At 43.3% G+C, this 22,461-nt stretch overlaps 1 protein-coding gene across 1 annotated transcript in view; it reads right to left on the reverse strand.

The window, feature by feature from the left end:
• Positions 1 to 10,553, reverse strand: part of DOK6 (docking protein 6) — a 404,688-nt gene extending 394,135 nt beyond the window's left edge. The window contains exon 1 of the mRNA XM_069569174.1: positions 10,209 to 10,553. Coding sequence (XP_069425275.1) covers positions 10,209 to 10,274 — 66 coding nt within the window. The 5' untranslated portion in view covers positions 10,275 to 10,553. The remainder of the gene's footprint in view (positions 1 to 10,208) is intronic.
• Positions 10,554 to 22,461: the final 11,908 nt, after the last annotated feature.

The following is a 22,461-nucleotide window of genomic DNA, read 5'->3' on the forward strand; positions in this document are numbered from 1 at the left end:
AATCAAGAGAAAAATAACTATACATGTTTACACATGTAATACATCATATATTTAAACAGTTACAAATATAACTGAGAATGGCATATAGGCAATTTTAAAAAATAAGGAAACTAAGAAAAGAAAAGGAACATCACTTAAGTATGCATGGTTCAATTCCTGCCACTTAAAAGCAGCTGGCTACAAAAATAAATAACTGATCCCAGCCTCTTAGATAGCGTTCACAGTATATTTCAGTGCTGTCTGATGTTAAAGACATTGGGCATCTTCTTGCTGAATAACTGTATCACCCCTTGATTTGCCAGATCCCAGTAAATGTGTATTATTTTTTAGTTGTGTTTTTCTTTAAATAAACTAACTTTCCATTAGGTTAATTCAAACATAAGCTTTTATATAACCACCTTAAATAAAAGACCATTTTTCATAAATAAAGGTAATGATAAAATAAACAGATTTAAATATTTGTAAAGCATTTTAAATTCTACCAGAAGACTGTCAGTTTTTGAAATTTGTTTTGTTTTCTTAAAAGGAGAGATCATCTGGGTTTTAGATGGTACAATGGAAATGAAATCATGGCCATTTAAAGTGGACTAGAGAAATATCAGTATAGAGACTCCTTATTGTGGCAAAGATTCTCTTACTACCTAGCAGTTTTTCTAGCTTTACTGAGATATAATTGGCATGAAACACTGTATAAGCTTAAGGTGTCCATCATAATGACTTCATATGCATATACTGTGATCTGATCAACGTAATTAGTTTGTGTGCTCAGTCACTCAGTCATGTCCGACTCTGGGTGACCCCATGAACTATAGCCTGCCAGGCTTCTCTGTCCATGGAAATTTTCCAGGCAAAAATACTGGAGTGGTTGCCATTTCCTTCTCTAATTCAAATGGCTTATTATGATCTAGCTGGAACAACAAGTTAGAATAAAAATACTTCAAAACAATGGCCACTTATTTCAAATACATAACTTCAGATTAAACTTTTTTTTTACATTATTTTATACTCATCCACAATGTCAACCTTTACAGAGCACCTCTGAAATACTCTTAAGGAAACTGGGAATGTAAAACTTATAGAGATAGTGACCACCCTTTGGTTACCCTACGTACAATTCATTTTGGTCGTCTGGAAGATCTCCCTGAGTGCTGAGCATAATCTTTGTTATCTGAGGGGACACCATCTTCTAAAGTTCACCTTGCCAGCAGTCACGTATAAACCTATCAAGACAAAAGCTGAGATATGAACTCTCATATCTCACCCCTGATTTAATGACTTCCCCCAGGTATTACATGGGAATAATCATTTCATATCAAAATCCAGCAAAATGTTTTGGTTTGGTTTTTACAGGTAGGCTTACTTTTATTTTCTTTGCTTTCTGGCTTTAAGGTTTGAAAATGCAAAAACAAACAAACAAACAAACAAAAAACCAAAACTTAGTCATGCCGATATGCATAGGTAGGAATGTTTTAAAAAGGAAAAAAAATCTCACTAATGCAGATAATAGAGTTTCTTAGGATAGCTAAAATGTCATATCCACAAACATATGGCTGCAAACCAATTAATACAGAGAAACTGAATAGATGGTATACAAGACCATTTTCTACTACAAAATTCTAAGAAGAAGTGAGACTTGTAGACAGATGGAGAAATAAGCGGCATATACACCTAACATTAAACATATACATAACATAAAAACCTGAATTTAGCACAGAGAGCTCAGCTCTGTGTTCTGTGATGACCTAGATGGGTAGAACTGGGGGCAAGGGAGGTCTAAGAGGAAGGAGATATATGCATACATATAGCTGACTCACTTCATTGTATAGCAAACAATAACACAACAATGTAAAGCAATTAAACTCCAACAAAAAATGTAGAGCTAAAGTAATTGGAATTTTATACATTCTAAATCCATATTTAATGAGAAAGAGATAAATAATAAATCATCATTTATATAACAGATCCACTTCAGAAGGCAAAATGCTTAGCATACACAGTATTCAGAAATGAGTAAGGATTTAAAGGTATCCAAGTGTGGATCACAATAAACTGTGGAAAATTCTGAAAGAGATGGCAATACCAGACCACCTGACCTGCCTCTTGAGAAATGTGTATGCAGGCCAGGAAGCAACAGTTAGAACTGGACATGGAACAACAGACTGGTTCCAAATAGGAAAAGGAGTACGTCAAGGCTGTATATTGTCACCATGCTTATTTAACTTATATGCAGAGTACATCATGAGAAATGATGCACTGGAAGAAACACAAGCTGGAATCAAGATTGCCGGGAGAAATATCAATAACCTCAGATATGCAGATGATACCACCCTTATGGCAGAAAGTGAAGACGAACTAAAAAGCCTCTTGATTAAAGTAAAAGAGGAGAGTGAAAAAGTTGGCTTAAAGCTCAACATTCAGAAAATGAAGATCATGACATCCGGTCCCATCACTCCATGGGAAATAGATGGGGAAACAGTGGAAACAGTGTCAGACTTTATTTTGGGGGGCTCCAAAATCACTGCGGATGGTGACTGCAGCCATGAAATTAAAAGATGCTTACTCCTTGGAAGAAAAGTTATGACCAACCTAGATAGCATATTCAAAAGCAGAGACATTACTTTGCCGACTAAGGTCCGTCTAGTCAAGGCTATGGTTTTTCCAGTAGTCATGTATGTATGTGAGAGTTGGACTGTGAAGAAGGCTGAGTGCCAAAGAATTGATGCTTTTGAACTGTGGTGTTGAAGAAGACTCTTGAGAGTTCCTTTGACTGCAAGGAGATCCAGCCAGTCCATTCTAAAGGAGATCAACCCTGGGATTTCTTTGGAAGGAATGATACTAAAGCTGAAACTCCAGTACTTTGACCACCTCATGTGAAGAGTTGACTCATTGGAAAAGACTCTGATGCTGGGAGGGATTGGGGGCAGGATGAAAAGGGGACGACCGAGGATGAGATGGCTGGATGGCATCACTGACTCGATGGACGCGAGTCTGGGTGAACTCCGGGAGTTGGTGATGAACAGGGAGGTCTGGCATGCTGCGATTCATGGGGTCCCAAAGAGTCGGACATGACTGAGTGACTGAACTGAACTGAAGGCTGTATATTGTCACCTTGATTATTTAACTCATATGCAGAGTACATCATGAGAAATGCTGGACTGGAAGAAGCACGAGGTGGAATCAAGATTGCCTGGAGAAATACCAATAACCTCAGATATGCAGATGAAACCACCCTTATGGCAGAAAGTGAAGAGGATCTAAAAAGCCTCTTGATTAAAGTGAAAGAGGAGAGTGAAAAAGTTGGCTTAAAGCTCAACATTCAGAAAACAAAGATCATGGCATCCGGTCCCATCACTTCATGGGAAATAGATGGGGAAACAGTGGAAACAGTGTCAGACTGTATTCTTTTGGGCTCCAAAGTCACTGCAGATGGTGACCGCAGCCGTGAAATTAAAAGACACTTACTCCTTGGAAGAAAAGTTATGACCAACCTAGATAGCATATTGAAAAGCAGAGACATTACTTTGCCAACAAAGGTCCATCTAGTCAAGGCTATGGTTTTTCCAATGGTCATGTATGGATGTGAGAGTTGGACTGTGAAGAAAGCTGAGCCTCAAAGAACTGATGCTTTTGAACTGTGGTGTTGAAGAAGACTCTTGAGAGTCCCTTGGACTGCAAGGAGATCCAACCTGTCCATTCTAAAGGAGATCAGCCCTGGGTGTTCTTTAAAAGGAATGATGCTAAAGCTGAAACTCCAATCTTTGGCCATCTCATGTGAAGAGTTGCCTCTTTGGAAAAGACTCTGATGCTGGGAGGGATTGGGAGCCGGAGGAGAAGGGGACGACAGAGGATGAGATGGCTGGATGGCATCACCGACTCAACGGATGTGAGTTTGAGTGAACTCTGGGTGTTGGTGGTGTACAGGGAGGCCTGGCGTGCTGCGATTCATGGGGTCCCAAAGAGTCGGACACGACTGAGTGACTGAACTGAACTGAACTGAATACAACTTCCACATCTTAAATCCTTAGATTGAGAACTTATACCTGTGGTAATGATCCTGAAAGTACTTTCAAACTTTTGAATGGTCAAAATTATTTTGCCTGTATCTTATGTTAAATATATTTATTATATCAAAACTAAGATCATGGCATCTGGTCCCATCACTTCCTGGGAAATAGATGGGGAAACAGTGGAAACAGTATCAGACTTTATTTTGGGGGCTCCAAAATCACTGCAGATGGTGATTGCAGCCATGAAATTAAAAGATGCCTACTCCTTGGAAGGAAAGTTATGACCAACCTAGACAGCATATTAAAGCAGAGATATTATTTTGCCAACAAAGGTCCGTCTAGTCAAGGCTATAGTTTTTGCAGTAGTCATGTATGGATGTGAGAGTTGGACTATAAAGAAAGCTGAGTGCTGAAGAATTGATGCTTTTGAACTGTGGTGTTGGAGAAGACTCTTGAGAGTCCCTTGGACTGTAAGGAGATCAAACCAGTCCATCCTAAAGGAGATCAGTCCTGGCTGTTCATTGGAAGGACTGATGCTGAAGCTGAAACTCCAATACTTTGGCCACCACATGTGAAGAGTTGACTCATTGGAAAAGACAAGCTGGGAGGGATTGGGGGCAGGAGGAGAAGGGTACGACAGAGGATGCGATGGCTGGATGGCATCACCAACTCGATGGAGATGAGTTTGGGTGAACTTCGGGAGTTGATGATGGACAGGAAGGCCTGATGTGCTGTGACTCATGGGGTCGCAAAGAGTCGGACACGCCTGAGCGACTGAACTGAACTGAATTATTGGCAAACTCCTAATGCATTTCATACACAACATAATCTCTTTTCACAAAACACTTTCTAGAGATTTGGGAATCCAGAAATTTTTTTTAATGCTCTGCGGCTGCTATGTTGCTTCAGTCATGTCCGACTCTGTGCGACCCCATAGACGGCAGCCCACCAGGCTCCTGCATCCAAGGGGTTTTCCAGGCAAGAGTACTGGAGTGGGTTGCCATTGCCTTCTCCTTTATATGCTCTAGGGACCAAAAATATGCAAATGCACACACAAAGGTTCCTATTTGTATTAATGAGGGAGATTCTATAAAGGGACACATTTTCAGAAAACATGTCTCATGAAAACATACTCCCTTCCATCATCAGGTAAAAGCTGTTTATAAAAGGACAGGAAAACTCAGAAGAGCTTGCAAGAAGCAGACAAGTAATCATCAGACAGGAATGGGGGTGTCTTGAGGTTTTAATCCAGGAGGGAAAGAGGGCAAGGGACAGACGAATCTATGATCAGTTGTTAGAACAAATGGAGACCATGCAGAAGAGAAAACCCTCAACAGATGATGAGCTCATCATCATCTGATCTGCTCATCAGATACTCCAGAAGTGTGCTCTACTTTCACCTGCTTCCTCTACAGCTGGGTGGGGACACAGTGATTACCATAAGTCTCCTACATATGAACCTCAAGTTGCAAACTTTCAAAGACGCCAGTGTGCCCCTGTTTGCCAACTGTTGTACTGTACTACTGTACTTTTCAAGGTACTGTACTGTAAGGTTAAAAATGTTTTCTCTTTTGTGTGTTCTTTAGGTATTATTTGTGTGAAAAGTATTACAAACCTACCACCATACAGTAGTATATAGCCGATTATATTAGCTGGGTAACAAGGCTAACTCTGTTGGACTTCGGAACAAACTGGACTCACCAGCACTATCGGAATGGACCTCATTCTTACGTAGGGGGCTTGCTGTATTCCTGACCTAATACACCATGAGTAGTGGTGATATAGAAGATGCTGTGCTGTACTAAATCACTTCAGTCGGGTTCAACTCTCTGCGACCCTATGAACTGTAGCCCACCAGCCTCCTCTATCCATGGGGTTCTCCAGGCAAGAATACTGGAATGAGTTGCCATGCCCTCCTCAAGGGAATCTTCCCCACCCAGGGATCAAACCCACATCACTATACGTCTCCTGCATTGGCAGGTGGGTTCTTCACCACTAGTGCCACCTGGGAAGCTCCACTTACAGTTGATAATAACCCTGACTTAATACAACCTGACTCTGGAATATTCATACACACACAACCAGTGTACACAAGCTGACAAACAGTCGATGCTGCATAATTATTTAACCATTTGTTGAATGTGTAATACCACCGTATCCTGAGACACTGCTTCAATACCCACACATACCACGCCAACCTCTCACCTGAGTACTAAGAACTAGAAAAAAGCTGCATAAAATACTATCTGTGAACTCCTGCCTGTGAATATGCACGTTGATGTATTTGAATAAAATTCCTTGAGAACAATGGCATGAGAGCCTAGAGACAGTCAAGTTTCAGAATCACAGTAGCCTATTTGCAGTCTGGAACTTGTGCACTGATGACAGTGATGGTAATGATGTGATGTCATTCCACTATGCTGCGTTTACTGCTGCTATATTTTTAGAGTCAATAAACTAAGTATAAAGTGACTAAGTTTCAGTGATTGTGTTCTATCTGCAAACCAAGAATAGCTGGGGTATTTTGTAATATATGCCTTGTTGATTAAACTTAACCCATTAGAGGTTAGAAGAAAAACAGATAATCAAGGCTAAGAAATAAACAATACTGACCAACATGCGTTTGCTTTATTTTTATTACAGCTTTTAAGTACTCTTTTCTTTAAAAAGAAAACACTGGCCACCATGGTATCCTGTGAATTATAACATTAATCATGCAACAGATAAGATGGTGAGAAGAACTCAACTATTGTAAACGCTTTTAAATCCTGCAAAATGAAAATATAGAAACAGTAATGTATTACAATGAAAAATAATACAGAATTTAAAGAAATGGATTCTTTATGAGTCATGTCATTGTATTTTTAATAATTGAACACCTTTAAAGATGCAATAATTTAACAAGAATATTTTTAAAGGGCAAAAGTAAAATTCAGGAAAATGATTCTGTTTTTTTCCTCAAAATTATTTTCCTAAATGGAAGAAAAACTGATTGAGTGTAGACAAATTTCAAAGCAAAAAAGTGTTTAACATTTACCACTTCATCCAACTATTTGGCTGAAGAACCATCCACAACAGGTAGCACTGCTGCTGCTGCTGCTAAGTCACTTCAGTGGAGTTAGACTCTAGTTTCTATTAAAAGACACATGGCAGGGGCCCTTTCAAACACTGACCCGGAAGCACCTCTGGAAAAGTTGCCCCACAGGGTAGAGGGCAGGAAAGGCTTTTCTGCCCTCATTCAGCATAACCATAAGCACTAACTTGTGAGGAGTAAAGGGCATATTAAACATTTTATCTCAAAATATATTTTCATGTCATCCTTTTTATCTCTGATATGATTGGCCTCATACCTAGCCCTTCTCCCTCCCCTTAGAATACTATAAAACTTATTTCCTGAAAGCATGGCTTCTATCCATAGTAAATCAAATATCTGTGCATATTTAATTAGATTTCTATTTTGAAACTTAACCCATAAAAGAACTATTATGTATCCACTGAGTTAAAAATATTTTGCTTACAAAAGTTCATAGTTCTGAGTCCATAAAATTAGGAATATGTATTATTAACTATGAAAATGAATGCTTAGATAATTCCTATATCTCTGATTTTGGGGTATGACTATACGTTTTCATTTTTAAGGCACACAATATTTACTTAGTGTTTTAACTATCTTAAGGGACACATTTAAAACTTACTAAGCTTTACAGAATCACGTGTGTGAAGTTCTGTCATTTGAACTCCCTCTTTTGAATACTACCATATTCTGAATAGAAAAGTTTCTAAAGTTTAAGTAAATAATATTTTCCAAAACAGTCAAAGCTAATGTAGCTTAATATTTTGATTTACTATTAAAAGCAGACAAAACTGTTTCAACACCAACCTATGAAATTCATATTTCTCAAGCAGAAATGGAACACAAAAGCAAGCCCAATGAACATAAACATGCTTTTACTGTTTTCTGGGTCCTTTACACAGGCATAGTTCTACACAGTGAGTGTGGAAACAGAGGCTTTGGAAAGGAAATGAACATTGGCACCCATCTTTAGGGGGGAAACTGTCTGGTGAACCAAGAGGACATTTCAAAGGCTGCAAATGTCGTAGTTACCCAAGAAGGATTCAATACCCTTCCCCTGGATCCTATCTTATAATTAAGTAGCAAATTCGGTTTTAATTGTAGGAAATCCTGGAAAGCTCTGACGGGGGAGGAATCCTACAGACTCCAAGGCCAAGTGCGCAAGGAGGTGATTTCTCAGCGTTCTGCTCCTTATTCTGATTTTCACATACAGGGTAACTGTTCAACCAGATGCCCGTCTCCCCGCGGGGCTGAAATCACCCACCAGCTTATAGCGTATGAGGTGTCAGACACAATGGAAATTTCAAGGAGAGGAGCCAGAGTGCCGAGCAGGCACCCTGTGGGAGAGCAAAGGGCGTCAAAGGTCAAGTTCCTGAAACCCTTCTCGTCCGGCCCACCCCCACGCTCTAGTTCCACATCTCGCGTTTCGGCTGATGGCTCTGGGGGCCACAGATGGAAGCACCGTGTCCCGGCCGCGCGCAGCTTTTCCCGGGGCGTTCTTGCTTCCTTCTCCGGGAAAGAACGCGTTCCTCTACCCAGAGGAGCCCCGAAACCTGGCCTAGGGCGCCCGCCCTCTCCCGCCCGGTGGGGCGCCAGGCTGCGGGGGAGGGTCGTCACCCAGATCTGTGCTCCCCACTTGGACGAATCTGCTGGGGCTCGAGAAGGGGTCCCGTGTGTCCTTGGGGGTACCGTCCGCATCTCGAAAGTGAAGCCAGCAGGGGCAGCACCCACAGGCAAGTCAGCCCGGCCCCTTCCTCCGGCCCCGGGCACCTGCCCCCACCAACTGGCCACGCAGCGGCTCCTGGGTGCGGGTGATCCTTCTTTTGGGGACTCTGCCCTTCCTTAGTTTTCCAACGATATATTAACTATCTAGCATTTATCTTCTCCTTTTTTCTTTTCCTTTATTTCCCCTCCTTCCTTCCCTTTAAATGAGAAAAGACGTCTCCCTCCTTCCCTCCCTCTCCAAGTTAAGAGGGCTCATCTCTTCAGCAGAGAAAGCAGGGAATGTTCTCGGTCAAGGCCGCGTGGCCCCAGCATCCCGGAGCTCCGCAGAAATGGAACTCAGAGAAGAGTGAGGCGGAGAGACATCCAGGGAATCGGGAAAATCGGCACCCTGGCCTCCGCACATGGAGCGTCCCTCGCGCCCTGGACCGGCCCGGCCCGGCCCGGTGGGTGTCAGGACTCAACTCCACGTTGCGCCTCCCCGAGGGGGCCCCCGCCCCGCGCTCCGACCCTGCAGCTCCGCACTCACACCCCTACGTCCGCCTAGTCTGGGCAGTGCTCCGCCCGGGTGACCCCCCCTCTCCGGCTCCCTCCAGTCCACATCCCGGGTCCTCTACCACCGTCTACGCGTTCCTCTTACCTCCTCCTCCGGTCATTAGTGAAGTTTTTACAGCCCTCAAGGGTCTACACTGTCTCTCTCTCAAATCGGGCAGATCATCTTTCAAAAGACGGTGAGCGGGTCTCCAGAAACTTTTCGGCCGCCGAGGCTCCCGGGTCAGCGACCGTGAGCACACGCCTGGCGCGCATACCCAGGAGCAGGTCCACCTGTCCGGGCGCACCCCGAGCCGGGGAGCCTGCCCGCCGGCAACCGCAAAACTCGCCAGCTCGCCCCGCAGAGACGCGCGGCGCTACCCGGGCATCGAAAGAGAAATTGGAAATGGGCTGGGGCAGCGGGGACTGGGAAACGGTGACGATTTTGGATACACACTCACAGGAGCGTGTGTCCACGCCCTGCACACCGAGCGGTTGTACCCCGAAGGCGCACACTTCCCGAGACCAGAGCCCTGTCGATGCTCTGAATGTAACCCCCTCTCCGGGGCGCATCCATCTCGGAACTGATCATCCTTTCGCCTAGGCGACTTCTCAGTCTGGGTCTGAACCAGCGCCGCGCACGGGAGGATGCGGATCCGGGGGCTCCTGGCGCCCGAGCCCCATCTCCGAGACCCCCCGCCCCCCACCCCAAGGCAGGTGCGGGCCCCCAGCGCGGCCGAGCAACAAGCGGGCCGTGCGCCGGGGAGCCGGGTCCCTGTCCGCCTCCGTCCGCGCGTGGGTCACCTCTCCCCGCCCCCCACCGCCAGCCGCGCCAAACGGGCGCCGGGGACAAGAGAGCCGCGCGGGCGACTCACCCCCAGCTTCCTGCTGCGGATTTTCACGTAGCCCTGCTTGACTATGTCGTTAAAGTTGGAGGCCATGGTTGGCGCGCTCGGCTTCCCCGGGTCGAGAGCCGCCGCCGTCCGCCGCGGGGTCCGCGCAGGTCTCGCATGCAGCCGGCCGCCCCCGAGCTCCCGCCGCCGGGGACGCGGGCGGGGTGGCGGGGCGACCGCGGGCGGGGAGCGAAGGCGGCCCGGCGCTGCGAGCCGCGCGCGCCCTCCGCGTCCCGGTCCTCACCTCCGCCCCCGCCGCGCGCCGCCGCCGCCGCCCCCGGCCAGCACCCTCGGGCCGGCGGCTCCCTCGGCGGCGCGGCGCCGGCCGGAGCGCACCCGCGCCGGGGAGGGGCGGGCCGGGGGGGCGGGCCGACTCGCCCGCGCGCCTCCCTCCCCGCGGCCCGCGCGGCGGCGGGGCCCGGAGACGCTCGCCAGACGCGCTCCATCACTCGCGGCTCCGGCGCCGCGCTCCTCCCGCCGCCCCGCGCCCCGCTCCCACCCCGGCAGCCGGGGCCCGCTGCGCTCTCCCCGGTCGCGGGGTTCTTCCCCGGGCTCTGGCTCTCCACGCCCCGGGCCGCACCCCGGTGACCCCAGGGCGGAGGTGGGGGGGGGGTATGCTCCCCGGGAAGATAGGCCAAGGAGGTGGGGGCGAGACAATTGTTTATTTCGAGGTCCGTGTTTACAGTGCGATTTGATTCCTGCCGCACACGCTCGCGTGCCCAGTCTGCGCCCCGTTAAGAAGTGTAAAATCGAGCCCTTCCCGGTGCACACAAAGAGACCGATCGTGCGCATGTGTCTAGTCCCTCGGCTGCTGGGGAGACTGGAGCGATCAGGCGAGGCGCCGGCCGCCGACGTCGTCTCCCGAAGAGGCGGCTGGCCCTGGGTTGGAGTAATGTGTGCCGGCGTTTTCCTGAACTGTGGCTAAAAGCAGCTCGTGGCTCCCCGTCTTCTAGAGGAAATGGAGACCACAGCTGCTCCCAGTGGACGCAAACGATTCATTGAAACGTTCCACTCAACAAAGCAACGAAGAACTTTGTCCCCTTAATGTATGAACACATGACATTCAAGTCGGCTCTTCTCTGTTGTAAAAGAAATCTTAAGCTAAAAATCGTTTGATAAGATTGGAGGGAAAACGACGGAGTATCAAATGTTGGCTGAGGCAATGTAAGGATTTGTGCTAGAGGAAAGGATATTTAATACCTTAGTAGGTAAGGGTGTTTCTAATTAAGGAAAAAATGTATCAAGATTGAAAATTTTCTAAGTGACTCCTTTATTTATAGTCAATATTGAATATAACTTCAAAAGATCGTGTTTCTTTCTGCTTATTTGGGTTAGCAGTATTTTTCTAAGTTTTCAGATAAATTTTCTTAGCTCTATTGGGATAATAGTAAGAGAGAAAGGAAACTACTTGATTGAGGGGAGGAAAATACTAAAATTTGCAGGATAAAGTAATATGCCCTTCACTCTACTAAATGGATGCCCCAAGGGTGATTTTTGTCCAGACATTAGCAAGAGTCTCCATCTAAAACCGTTATAACCCGGTGGAAACTCTGACTTATCTAAACAGCACACTATTCCTATCTGCTCATCTATGTAACCAGCACTGTTTGAAGACACAGTCATGCGGAGGACCAGGTGCTAGGCAGATCTCGATATATCCAATCACATGGCAATATTTCTTAGGCTGTCACTCTGGAATGAGCTCAAATTCTGACCTTTCCAGAAAACTTGCATAAACTCCCTATTGACTCCATGTGATTCCCCTTCTCCAAACACCTGGAGCATGCGTGTGCCTAGTCCACAGGAGCTAAATCTCTTCAGCTGTGTTGGACTCTGTGACCCCATGAGCTGTGCTCCTCCGTCCATGGGATTCTCCAGCAAGCATACTGGAGTGGGTTGCCATTTCCTTCTTCAGGGGATCTTCCCACCCCAGGGATCGAACCCACGTCTCTCACGTCTTCCACATTGACAGGCAGGTTCTTTACCACTAGTGCCACCTGGGAAGTCCCATTTGATACTACCTGGCTATTATTGGTTTCCTTTATCTGAAGACTGTTTTAGATTTGCAAATACTTTAAATACATTCAGTCCTCTTTGCAACCCAAGGAGACTTGCCATTTAATAGATGAGGAAACTGAAGCTCAGAGATGTTCAGTTTCAGAGGCACAATTTGAAGACAGGTTTTGTGTTCACAATAATTTCCCTGACCACTAACTTCCACCATCACTTATATAGTAATTGGTTTCCACAAATCAATTGTAAGCTGTTTGAAGTCAGGGATTAATTTTGTCTCAGCAACAATCTTAGGGCATACTCAAGGATAAAATAAGGGTGGTAGCTCTGGCTTTTAAAGATTATGGAAAGATGATGCCTTTGTTCATATGCTTATGTAGGTCTCTGTAATGCCCTAATATGATTTAACTATTTTCCTGTATTTACTTTTGATTCTTAGACTGCTGGTATAGTAATTTGTATGTGTATGTATATGTGAGTGTGTGTCTACAACAAAATTTCCTCCCCCTCTTTTTATACTGTTTGTTTGCCTCCTGAAAACACTAGGCTATGCTGTATAAATTTGTCATGTAAATTTTTCCAGATATGGATTGGTTGCTTGTATTCTCATGGCATCATTTATTTTAGTCACCTAAGTCTCAAACTATTAACGTGACTTATACATTTGAGTACATTCTTCTTTTTATTTTCAAGAATAATTTATGAGGTGTTGTATATATCCTACTGAATCACATCAAGGGTAACAAAATGTCTGATGCTCCCATTTGTTGGAGAAATCAAGTCTTGTCAGCTTGATCCATACATTACAAAATTCTCCTTCAAACTTCCACTTAATGGATTTGTAGCTTCTGATGATCACAGTTTAGATACATTCTTACAGATTGCAATGCTGTGATTTTCTGATTTGATTTCATTCCTGCGTTTATGAATTATTTTCTTACAAAACTCCTTTGCAAACTACAGGACTGCCCTGAGATAGATTCCTTGTAAGAAAGGCAGGGAATATGCTTGATTCTTAACCTATATCAACCCTTTTTTTTTTCCCCCAGAAATACTGACTATGTTATAACAAACACAAAAGGAAACTCTGCTCCTTTTAGAATACCATCAAAGATGGTGTTTTGTGTATGTGACATGTCAACCCAACACAGTGCAAATTCTTTTCGCTGTTTGAATTCCTCCATCCTTGACCAAAAGGAACTGCTTCAGTAGAGGCTTTTTGTGTTTCTGTCAGTTTCCCATGAACCTTAATAGCTTTGCTGTGATCAATCACAAGATATCTCAGGCTCATCTTGCACATTTCCAACTCAAGACCTGGAATCCATTATGTCTTCTAGGAACCTTTGTTCCTTTTAATGGGAAATGAAATTCATTTCCCATAATCTGGTTACCAGTTTATTCTTTTTGCTACTGATTCTATGCTTTTCAGTTATTGAGAAATGAAACACTCTTCTTTTAGGAATAAATCTTAAAAGAGAAAAATTCTCAGGTTGTACAAATATTTCCAGTACAAATGAATGTTGACAGATTTGATATTTAAAGATTGCTTCTTTTCTTTTAAGGTTTCATTATGTGAAATATTTACAGATTTCCAAATTCAAACCTACCAAACAAGGTGCATTGAGAGATAATAGCTCTGATTTCTGTCCCTTCCTTCTGTTTTCTACTTCTCTTTTTAAGAAGCCATTTTTATCAGTTTGGGGTTTATCTTTCCACTGTTATTTTTGGCTATATAAGACAAGACACATGTGTGCTCCTATTTCTATATTAGTTACCAAAAATTGCATACTGTTCACACTTTTATCACTATAGTACCCATCCTCCAAACCGGGACCTCAAGATCCCCATCTCTTGGCCTGATGGGTTCATGTAATCCACCATTTGAGTCTGGGCTGGATATTTTGATTAACTTCTAGTGGACGGAATGGCAGAAGTGATGGGTGTCCTTCCTAGATTAAGTTATAAAAGACTGTGGCTTCTCTCTTGGGTGATCTTGGTTGGAGGCTCGCCCTTGGGGAAACCAGCTGCCACAATGTAAAGCAATCCGATGGAGAGGCCCCTGTAAATAAACCTGGAGGTAGACCTTCTCAGGCTTTCCAACAACCAAGGTGACCTACCTCACAGGTGGATTCTCCCCCAGGGAAGCCTTTAAAGACACCGCCCAGGCTGACAATTGGAGAAAGACCCAAAGACAATCAGCCACCTAAGTTGCTGCCGCTGCTGCTAAGTCGCTTCAGTCGTGTCCGACTCTGTGTGACCCCATAGAGAGCAGCCCACCAGGCTCCCCTGTCCCTGGGATTCTCAAGGCAAGAACACTGGAGTGGGTTGCCATTTCCTTCTCCAATGCATGAAAGTAAAAAGTGAAAGTGAAGTCGCTCAGTTGTGTCTGACTCTTCGTGACCCCATGGACTGCAGCCTACCAGGCTCCTCCATCCATGGGATTTTCCAGGCAAGAGTAATGGAGCGGGGTGCCATTGTCTTCACCTAAGTTGCTACTGAAAGTGAAAGAGAAGTCGCTCAGTCATGTCTGACTCTTTGAGACTCCATGGACTGTAGCCTGCCAGGTTCCTCCATCCATGGGATTTTCCAGGCAAGAATACTGGAGTGGGTTGTCATTTCTACTAGCTGTTTCTAAATAACAGAAGTAGTAAGATAACAAATGCTTGTCTCCATCTGCTAATTTGGGGGTAAGTTATTATTGGTATGCATAAATGGATAAATAGATTTTTGTTACCTGGAAGTAGGGTGCTGCCTTAAACCAAAACTGTATAATTGGGGAATGGTTTTGGAATCCATCACTGGTCTTGAGGAGCGTATTGGTGAAAGCTTTAAGTAACTGGCACACACTATTTGCAAAAGTTTGGAGACTAAAGACACTGTGAGTGAGATCTTACAATAAAGCAAGGAAAATAATTGGAAATAAGAGGACGGAGCATTCTGGTTAGGTAGTGGAAGGAAACTTAGCAATATACCTTTTTGCAACTATGTGGAAACTAGGAGAATATACCTCATAAACTGTGTCATCAAGATAAGATTTCCAGGCAAAGTATTGGTGGGGGAGCCTTTTTCTTCTTCCTATTTAGTAAAATGAGAGAGGAGAAAGATAAACTGAAGAAAGGACCATTAAAGAAAAAGGAGCCAAGAACTGATGTTTTTTAATGTTCTCAGCCTTTCCAAGCCAAAATAGTGCCAAAGTTAAGAAAAGGCTTTTGAACAAAGATCTAATCTTGGGCACTACTGTGAAAATTTGCTCTAAAGATACAGCCAAGAATGTGACTGTAAAATATGTATCTTTTAAGATTTCAGAAAATTAATGATTTTATTCACTTCCTTGGCTGTATCTTTAAACCAAAATTTTTGGCAGTGTCCTGGATGAGATCCAATAAAGAGATTCACAAGAAACCCACAAAGCTCTTAAAAGAGCTATATATGCAGGAACAGAAATAAACAATCATGTGGAATGAGAGGCACTTTGACTCAGAAAACAACAACAACAAAAAGCTACCTTTCATGAAAAAGTAAATATGATTGATTACTCAGAGGCAGGAATTAAATGTCTAGAAAGAAGAATCAATAATTGTGGAGAAGTATTAGCAGATGGTGATTACAGCCATGAAATTAAAAGATGCTTACTCCTTGGAAGGAAAGTTATGACCAACCTAGATAGCATATTAAAAATCAGAGACATTACTTTGCCAACAAACGTCCGTCTAGTCAAGGCTATGGTTTTTCCAGTAGTCATGTATGGATGTGAGAGTTGGACTGTGAAGAAAGCTGAGTGCCGAAGAATTGATGCTTTTGAACTGTGGTGTTGGAGAAGACTCTTGAGAGTCCCTTGGACTGCAAGGAGATCCAACCAGTCCATTCTGAAGATCAGTCCTGGGTGTTCATTGGAAGGACTGATGCTGAAGCTGAAACCCCAATACTTTGGCCACCTCACGCGAAGAGTTGACTCATTGGAAAAGACCCTGATGCTGGGAGGAACTGGGGGCAGAAGGAGAAGGGGACTACAGAGGATGAGATGGCTGGATGGCATCACCGACTCAATGGACGTGAGTCTGAGTGAACTCCGGGAGATGGTGATGGACAGGGAGGCCTGGCTGTGATTCATGGGGTCGCAAAGAGACGGACACAACTGAGCAACTGAACTGAACTAAACTGAACTGCTTCCTTCATCTTCAGGACTAATCTGGGAGCGTCCATCATTTTCTCATTTAGATTTCAGAATTGTTAGGAGCCATGATTCTGCATGCTTTTTTCTGCCTCCTTTTGAGCAGGAATGTGTATATAGTAGTTGTACTGTGCTTGTCCGACCATTACATGTTGGAACTGTGGGAGGCAGCTTCCTTGTGTTTTTAGATTCAAAAGTCTACAGTTTGAGAATGAAATCCACATTTGAGAAACTGCCTGAGGTACCACACTTGAAGACCCACACTGACAACAGCACCTGTCTTATATGACAAGATTTGGTACTTTGAGCTCATATTCTAAAGAAATGAGAATCTCAGGGGTCTTAGGAAAGGTAAACATATTTTGTATGTGAGGGACATGAATCACTGGGATCCAAAAGGCAGATTGTCGTTGGCAGCTTCGAAAAGGGGTCACAGAGATCCGCCTAGTTCCTTGTAAAAGCCTCTCCTTCAGTGTGGGCTGGATTTGTGAGGTGAAGTTGAGCAAACACAGTAGGGCAGGAGTGATGAGATGTCACTTTCCAGATTAGGTCATCAAAACACACAGGTGTCTCGCCTCATTCTCTCAGGGATCTCTCCCCATCTTTAATAGACAAAATGAGCATACCTCTTCTTCAGTGCTGCTGCTGTTGCTGCTAAGTCGCTTCAGTCGTGTCCGTCTCTGTGCGACCCCATAGACGGCAGCCCACCAGGCTCCCCCGTCCCTGGGATTCTTCAGGCAAGAACACTGGAGTAGGTTGCCATTTCCTTCTCCAAAGCATGAAAGTGAAAAGTGAAAGTGAAGTCGCTCAGTCAGTGGTGCCCTCTAAAAGTAGTACGAATCCATGTAAAAACTTGAAATACTAGAAATATAAAATATTCCACAGCTTTTCATATTATTTTATGAATAATTTTTTAATGAATCTGGTTTTCCCTTGACTTTAGGATAAGTTTTGTTTATCAGGGGGAAAAGGCTAAGTTAAGCTGGCCTTCTTCCCTTGTATCATGAAGTGTTCCAAGGATGTAGCTTCTCAATGCATTCATCTTGACACATTCTGTGATTGACTTACTAAACTGGTTCTGGTACCTGTTCCCCTGTGAAGCTGGGCGGGGGGAGGGGAGGGCTTCATGCCTGCTTGAAATACTCAGGACCCCAGGTGGGTGTCCTGCTATCTAACTTACTTCTGACATGGTCTACCCAGAGATAGCATTGATATTCTGAGGGTTAAGAAATCTGACTCTTACCAGACTGCACCCCCTTCCTTCCCTCCACCCACCTCCAGGCTCCAGTCACGAGTCTAAGCCGTTACCTCTACCTCTGACTGCCTGCATATACATCAGAGGCTTCCAAGCCCCCCACCACCCCGCCCCTTCTCTGGCTTGATTTTGATTCATTTGCTAGAGTGGCTCACAGAGCTCAGAGAAACATTTTACTTACTAGGTTATTGGTTTATTCCACGGCCTTTCTGAGGTCACACTGCTCTCCCAGCACCTCCACGTGTTCACCAACCTGGGAGCTCTCCAAATCTTGTCATTTGGAGTTTTTATGGAGGCTCTATTTGCATAGGTGGGCTTCCCAGGTGGCGCTAGTGGTAAAGAACTGCCTGCCAATGCAGGAGACAGAGGAGACATGGGTTTAATCCCTGGGTCCGGAAGATCCCCTGGAGGAGGAAATGGCAACCCACTCCAGTATTCCTCCCGGGATAATCCCATGGACAGAGGAGCCTGGCCAGCCACAGTCCATGGGCTGGAGAAGAGCGGGACATGACTGAGTGACAGCGCGCACACACTCACATTACATAAGCATGAGTAATTAAATCATAAACTTTAATTGACTCAACCTCCAGCCCCTCTCTCTGGTCCCTGGGAGGTCAAGGGGGTAAGGCTGAAAATCCAAAACTTCAATCACAGGATTGGTTCTCCCAACAACCAGGCTTCAACCTTAGGTGACTTCTGGGGATTCCAAAATCACCTCATTGACATCACTAAAGAAACTATGACCTCTTGGCCTCTTAGGAATTTCCAAGGGTTTTAGAATCTCTGCACTAGAACCAAGTAGAAGACCAAATATACATTTCTAAAGTCACAGTATCAGTCCTACTGGGTCTCCTTCTTTTTTAATATTTGAAATTTTTTGTGTTCATACTGTTGGAATTTTCACTTTTATTCCATTCCTAATAGGCTTTGCCTTTCAAAGAGTACTAAGGACTGAGGCCCAGGTCACTTACTCCACTTACACATTTTGTTGTGGTTGTTTAGTCGATAAATCGTGTCCAACTCTTTTGTGACTTCATGGACTGTAGCCTGCCAGGCTCCTCTGTCCACGGGATTTCTCAGACAAGAATATCATTTCTTCCTGCAGGAGATTTTCCCAGCTCAGGGACTGAACCTTTGTTTCCTGCATTGGCAGATGGATTCTTTACTGCTGAGCCACCAGGGAAGCCCGACTTATATGATGCAACATCACAAATATCTTTATGATTTTAAATTAATATATTGTGTTATATATACAGCTGAAAAAAAACTTTGACATTTGCATTTCTAGTCTCTTTCTTCTTTGTAATAGTTTGAGTTCCTTTCTTTTGATTATGTTTACAAGATGTAACATTAAGCATCATAATTGATGCTTTCGAACTGTGGTGTTGGAGAAGACTCTTGAGAGTCCCTTGGACTGCAAGGAGATCAAAGCAGTCAATCCTAAAAGAAATCAGTCCTGAATATTCATTGGAATGACTGATGCTGAAGCTGAAACTCCAATACTTTGGCCACCTCACGCGAAGAGTTGACTCATTGGAAAAGACCCTGATGCTGGGAAAGATTGAAGGCAGCATGAGAAGGGGACGACAGAGGATGAGATGGTTGGATGGCATCACTGACTTGATGGATATGAGTTTGAGCAAGCTCCAGGAGTTGGTGATGGACAGGGAAGCCTGGCATGCTGCAGTCCATGGAGTCGCAAAGAGTCGGACACAACTGAGCGACTGAACTGAACTGAACAAGATGTAGGTCTATTCTTTTCTCATTAATTATCTGTTGTTTTTAGTAATAAGTTCCATTCATTTTATTTTTTGCTTACCTTTAACACATAGCTTAAAAATGTAGGCCAAAAGATTTTATAAATTCAATAACTAGTTTCCAGCTATATGTAGTCATAGTCCTATTCCTAGAGTCAGCCATATTTTAAAAGTCTTATATTTAGTTATTTGAGAGTTACTCCAAATTAACTGAAAGCTTGCCCTACTGTTTCTTTATTTCTCAATTTTAGAATTTATCTGGTATCAATTTTTTTCAAGGATTAATGCTTTTTCCCATATCTAGAGTTATACTATGAGAATCATTGATCTTGTAGAACTGTATATTTGATCAGTTGTTTAAGTTACCTAATCATCATTATTTTTATGAAAGGTTTAGTCACACATTTGATAATTTGAGAAACAATAATCTTGTAAAATATCAGAATGTAAGTAATATAGCTAATAATGTTAATAAGTTCATAGGTGACGGTGGTGCTGGAGAAGACTCCTATGAGTCTCTTGCACAGTGAGATCAAACCAGTCAATCTTAAAGGAAATCAACCCTGAATAGTCATTGGAAGGACTGATGTTGAAGCAGAAGTTCCAATATTTTAGCCACCTGATGCAAAGAGCTGACTCACTGGAAAAGACCTTGATGCTGAGAAAAATTGACGGCAAAAGGAGAAAGGGATGGCAGATGATGAGATGGTTAAATAGCACCATGAATTCAATGGACGTGAATTTGAGCAAACGCCAGGGGATAATGGAAGACAAAGGATCTGGTTGTACTTTAGTCTGTGGGGTCTAAAAAAGTCAGGCACACTTAAGGACTGAACAAGAAGAATAATCTAAGTTTAAAACTTCTACCGGGTGTGGCTGAATATCTCCCCAGGTGGTCTGACCAATCATTTTTGCACCAAACTCTGTCTTTAAGGGAAAGTTCACTGAAGATGCCTGCACATAAAGGATGAGCAGTGAGTTATCCTTACCCCTTACAGAATTCAGGAAGGAATGTTATCTTCTAAGGAGTTACATGGTTGGGGTCAAAACAAGAAAATGATCTTTATGGTTGAGCACATTGGGGAGGTCTGGTGAAATCATCCTGCAGCCTCACACTTAGAGAGGAAGGAGGAGGCCCAAATAGCTAGAGAAAAATTTTATGTTTAAATTTTTCTTGTCTTGCCTTAAAATAGGATTCTTTTTTCCTCAACACAATCCCTTATAAAAGAAAAACATGAACAGGAATAATAGGATGCTCCCATATTGGAGTTCCACAACCCTGAGGTTGACTGCCCACTAGAGAGATACTATCCTTGCAAATCTGTCTAGTTCAAGATAAATGCGCAACATTCCCATCTCTACTAGTTTCTTAACAAATCTTTGATGCTAATCTTACATATGATGTTCAACTTCTCTGTTTTTCAAAAACATCATTAATCTTTGCCACTCACATTTCATCTCTGAAACCTTATTTGTTGGAGAAATAGCAAGAGCATCAGAGCAAGACAAATTATAACCTCCATGAGCCTCAGTTTTTTGGCAATTAACCAAGGTGAATATCAATGATTTAGAGATGTCTGTTAACATTAGGTAATATGATGTCCCTGGTACAGTGCCCATCTCATAGTTTATATAAAAATGAATATCAACTGTCCTCTTCTGTCTTAAAATAATTGTTTTGGTATAAGGGTTTAGCCTTTCTGTATTTCTAGGGACATTATATCTTGAATCACAGATAATCAGTGTCATCTAAATGTATCACAACTGTCCACATTATTTTTCAACTTGAAGAGATAATTAAACTTTTTTTTAGAAAAAAATAGCTTATTTAGTTCAAACTAATGACCAGTCCAAATATATATATGTATATAAACACATTCATTGGAAAAAACCCTCATGCTGTGAAAGATTGAGGGCAGGAGGAGAAGGGGGCAACAGAGAATGAGATGGTTGAATGGCATCACTGACTCAATGGACATGAGCTGGAGCAAACTCAGGGAGATAGTGAAGGACAGGGAAGCCTGGCGTGCTGCAGTCCATGGGGCTGCAAAGAGTCACACATGACTTAGCGACTAGACAACAACAATGATCTTAAGTTTCTTTAGTAAAATTAAAGTGGGTATCCAATGCAAACAAAGTGTTCTGTGTAATCGGTTTGATGATCAAATGACAGATGAAAGCAGCATAACTTTAAAGCATATTATAAATACAAGTTGCATTATCTATAACTCCATTGACTACAAATCATTTAAAAAATATTTAGAGGTTAGTGAAAAAAGAACATTTACTTCACCAAAGACTGCACTTAACTCTCTAAAGCAGACTTAGATAAATATCACAGATATTTGCTTGTTCAAGGTGTGAAAGAAATTCAGCATATCCAGTGTGGCAGCCTACCCCAACCTTTTTTGGCACCAGGACTGGTATTGTGGAAGACAATTTTTCTGTGGATTTGGGTGGGGGGAGGGTGGTTTCAGGATGATTCAAGAATATTACATTTATTATGCACTTTATTTCTGTCATTATTATGTCAGCTTCACCTCAGAATGCCGGGCATTAGATCCTGGAGGTTGGGAACCCCAGCAGTGAGGAATATAGAGAACCATTTAAATAAATAGAAGCAGTTACTGAATTAAAGTATGCAAAAATGACTCATAGAGGGTACTTACCACACATTTTTAAAATAAAGATAATATTGATTCTAAATAAAGAGACAGCGTGTTGTATAAAAATAGAGCTGGATAAATTAAGAATGTACATAAAAGATGGAAGCTTAAAACTTCCTCTGAAAGAACAAGTCAGAATCATCAGAAAAGAAACTCAAATCAGTGACAAGAAGTTTATTCTTGAGGAGCATTTAAAAAGTGAATAGGAAAAAGACAATGGGAGGAATTTTTTTGTTCCTCTGAGGATACGCCAGCATATACTAAGGCTGAATGACGGCTCTCTGGCTTAGTGAGTCATAGGAGATTTTATAGACCACGGGGACCAGGCAAGGCTCTGGGTCAGTTGTGACTCAGAGAGGCAATTTCTCACCAA

Source organism: Ovis canadensis, chromosome 23 (assembly GCF_042477335.2).
Source record: "Ovis canadensis isolate MfBH-ARS-UI-01 breed Bighorn chromosome 23, ARS-UI_OviCan_v2, whole genome shotgun sequence".
NCBI lineage: Eukaryota > Metazoa > Chordata > Mammalia > Artiodactyla > Bovidae > Ovis > Ovis canadensis.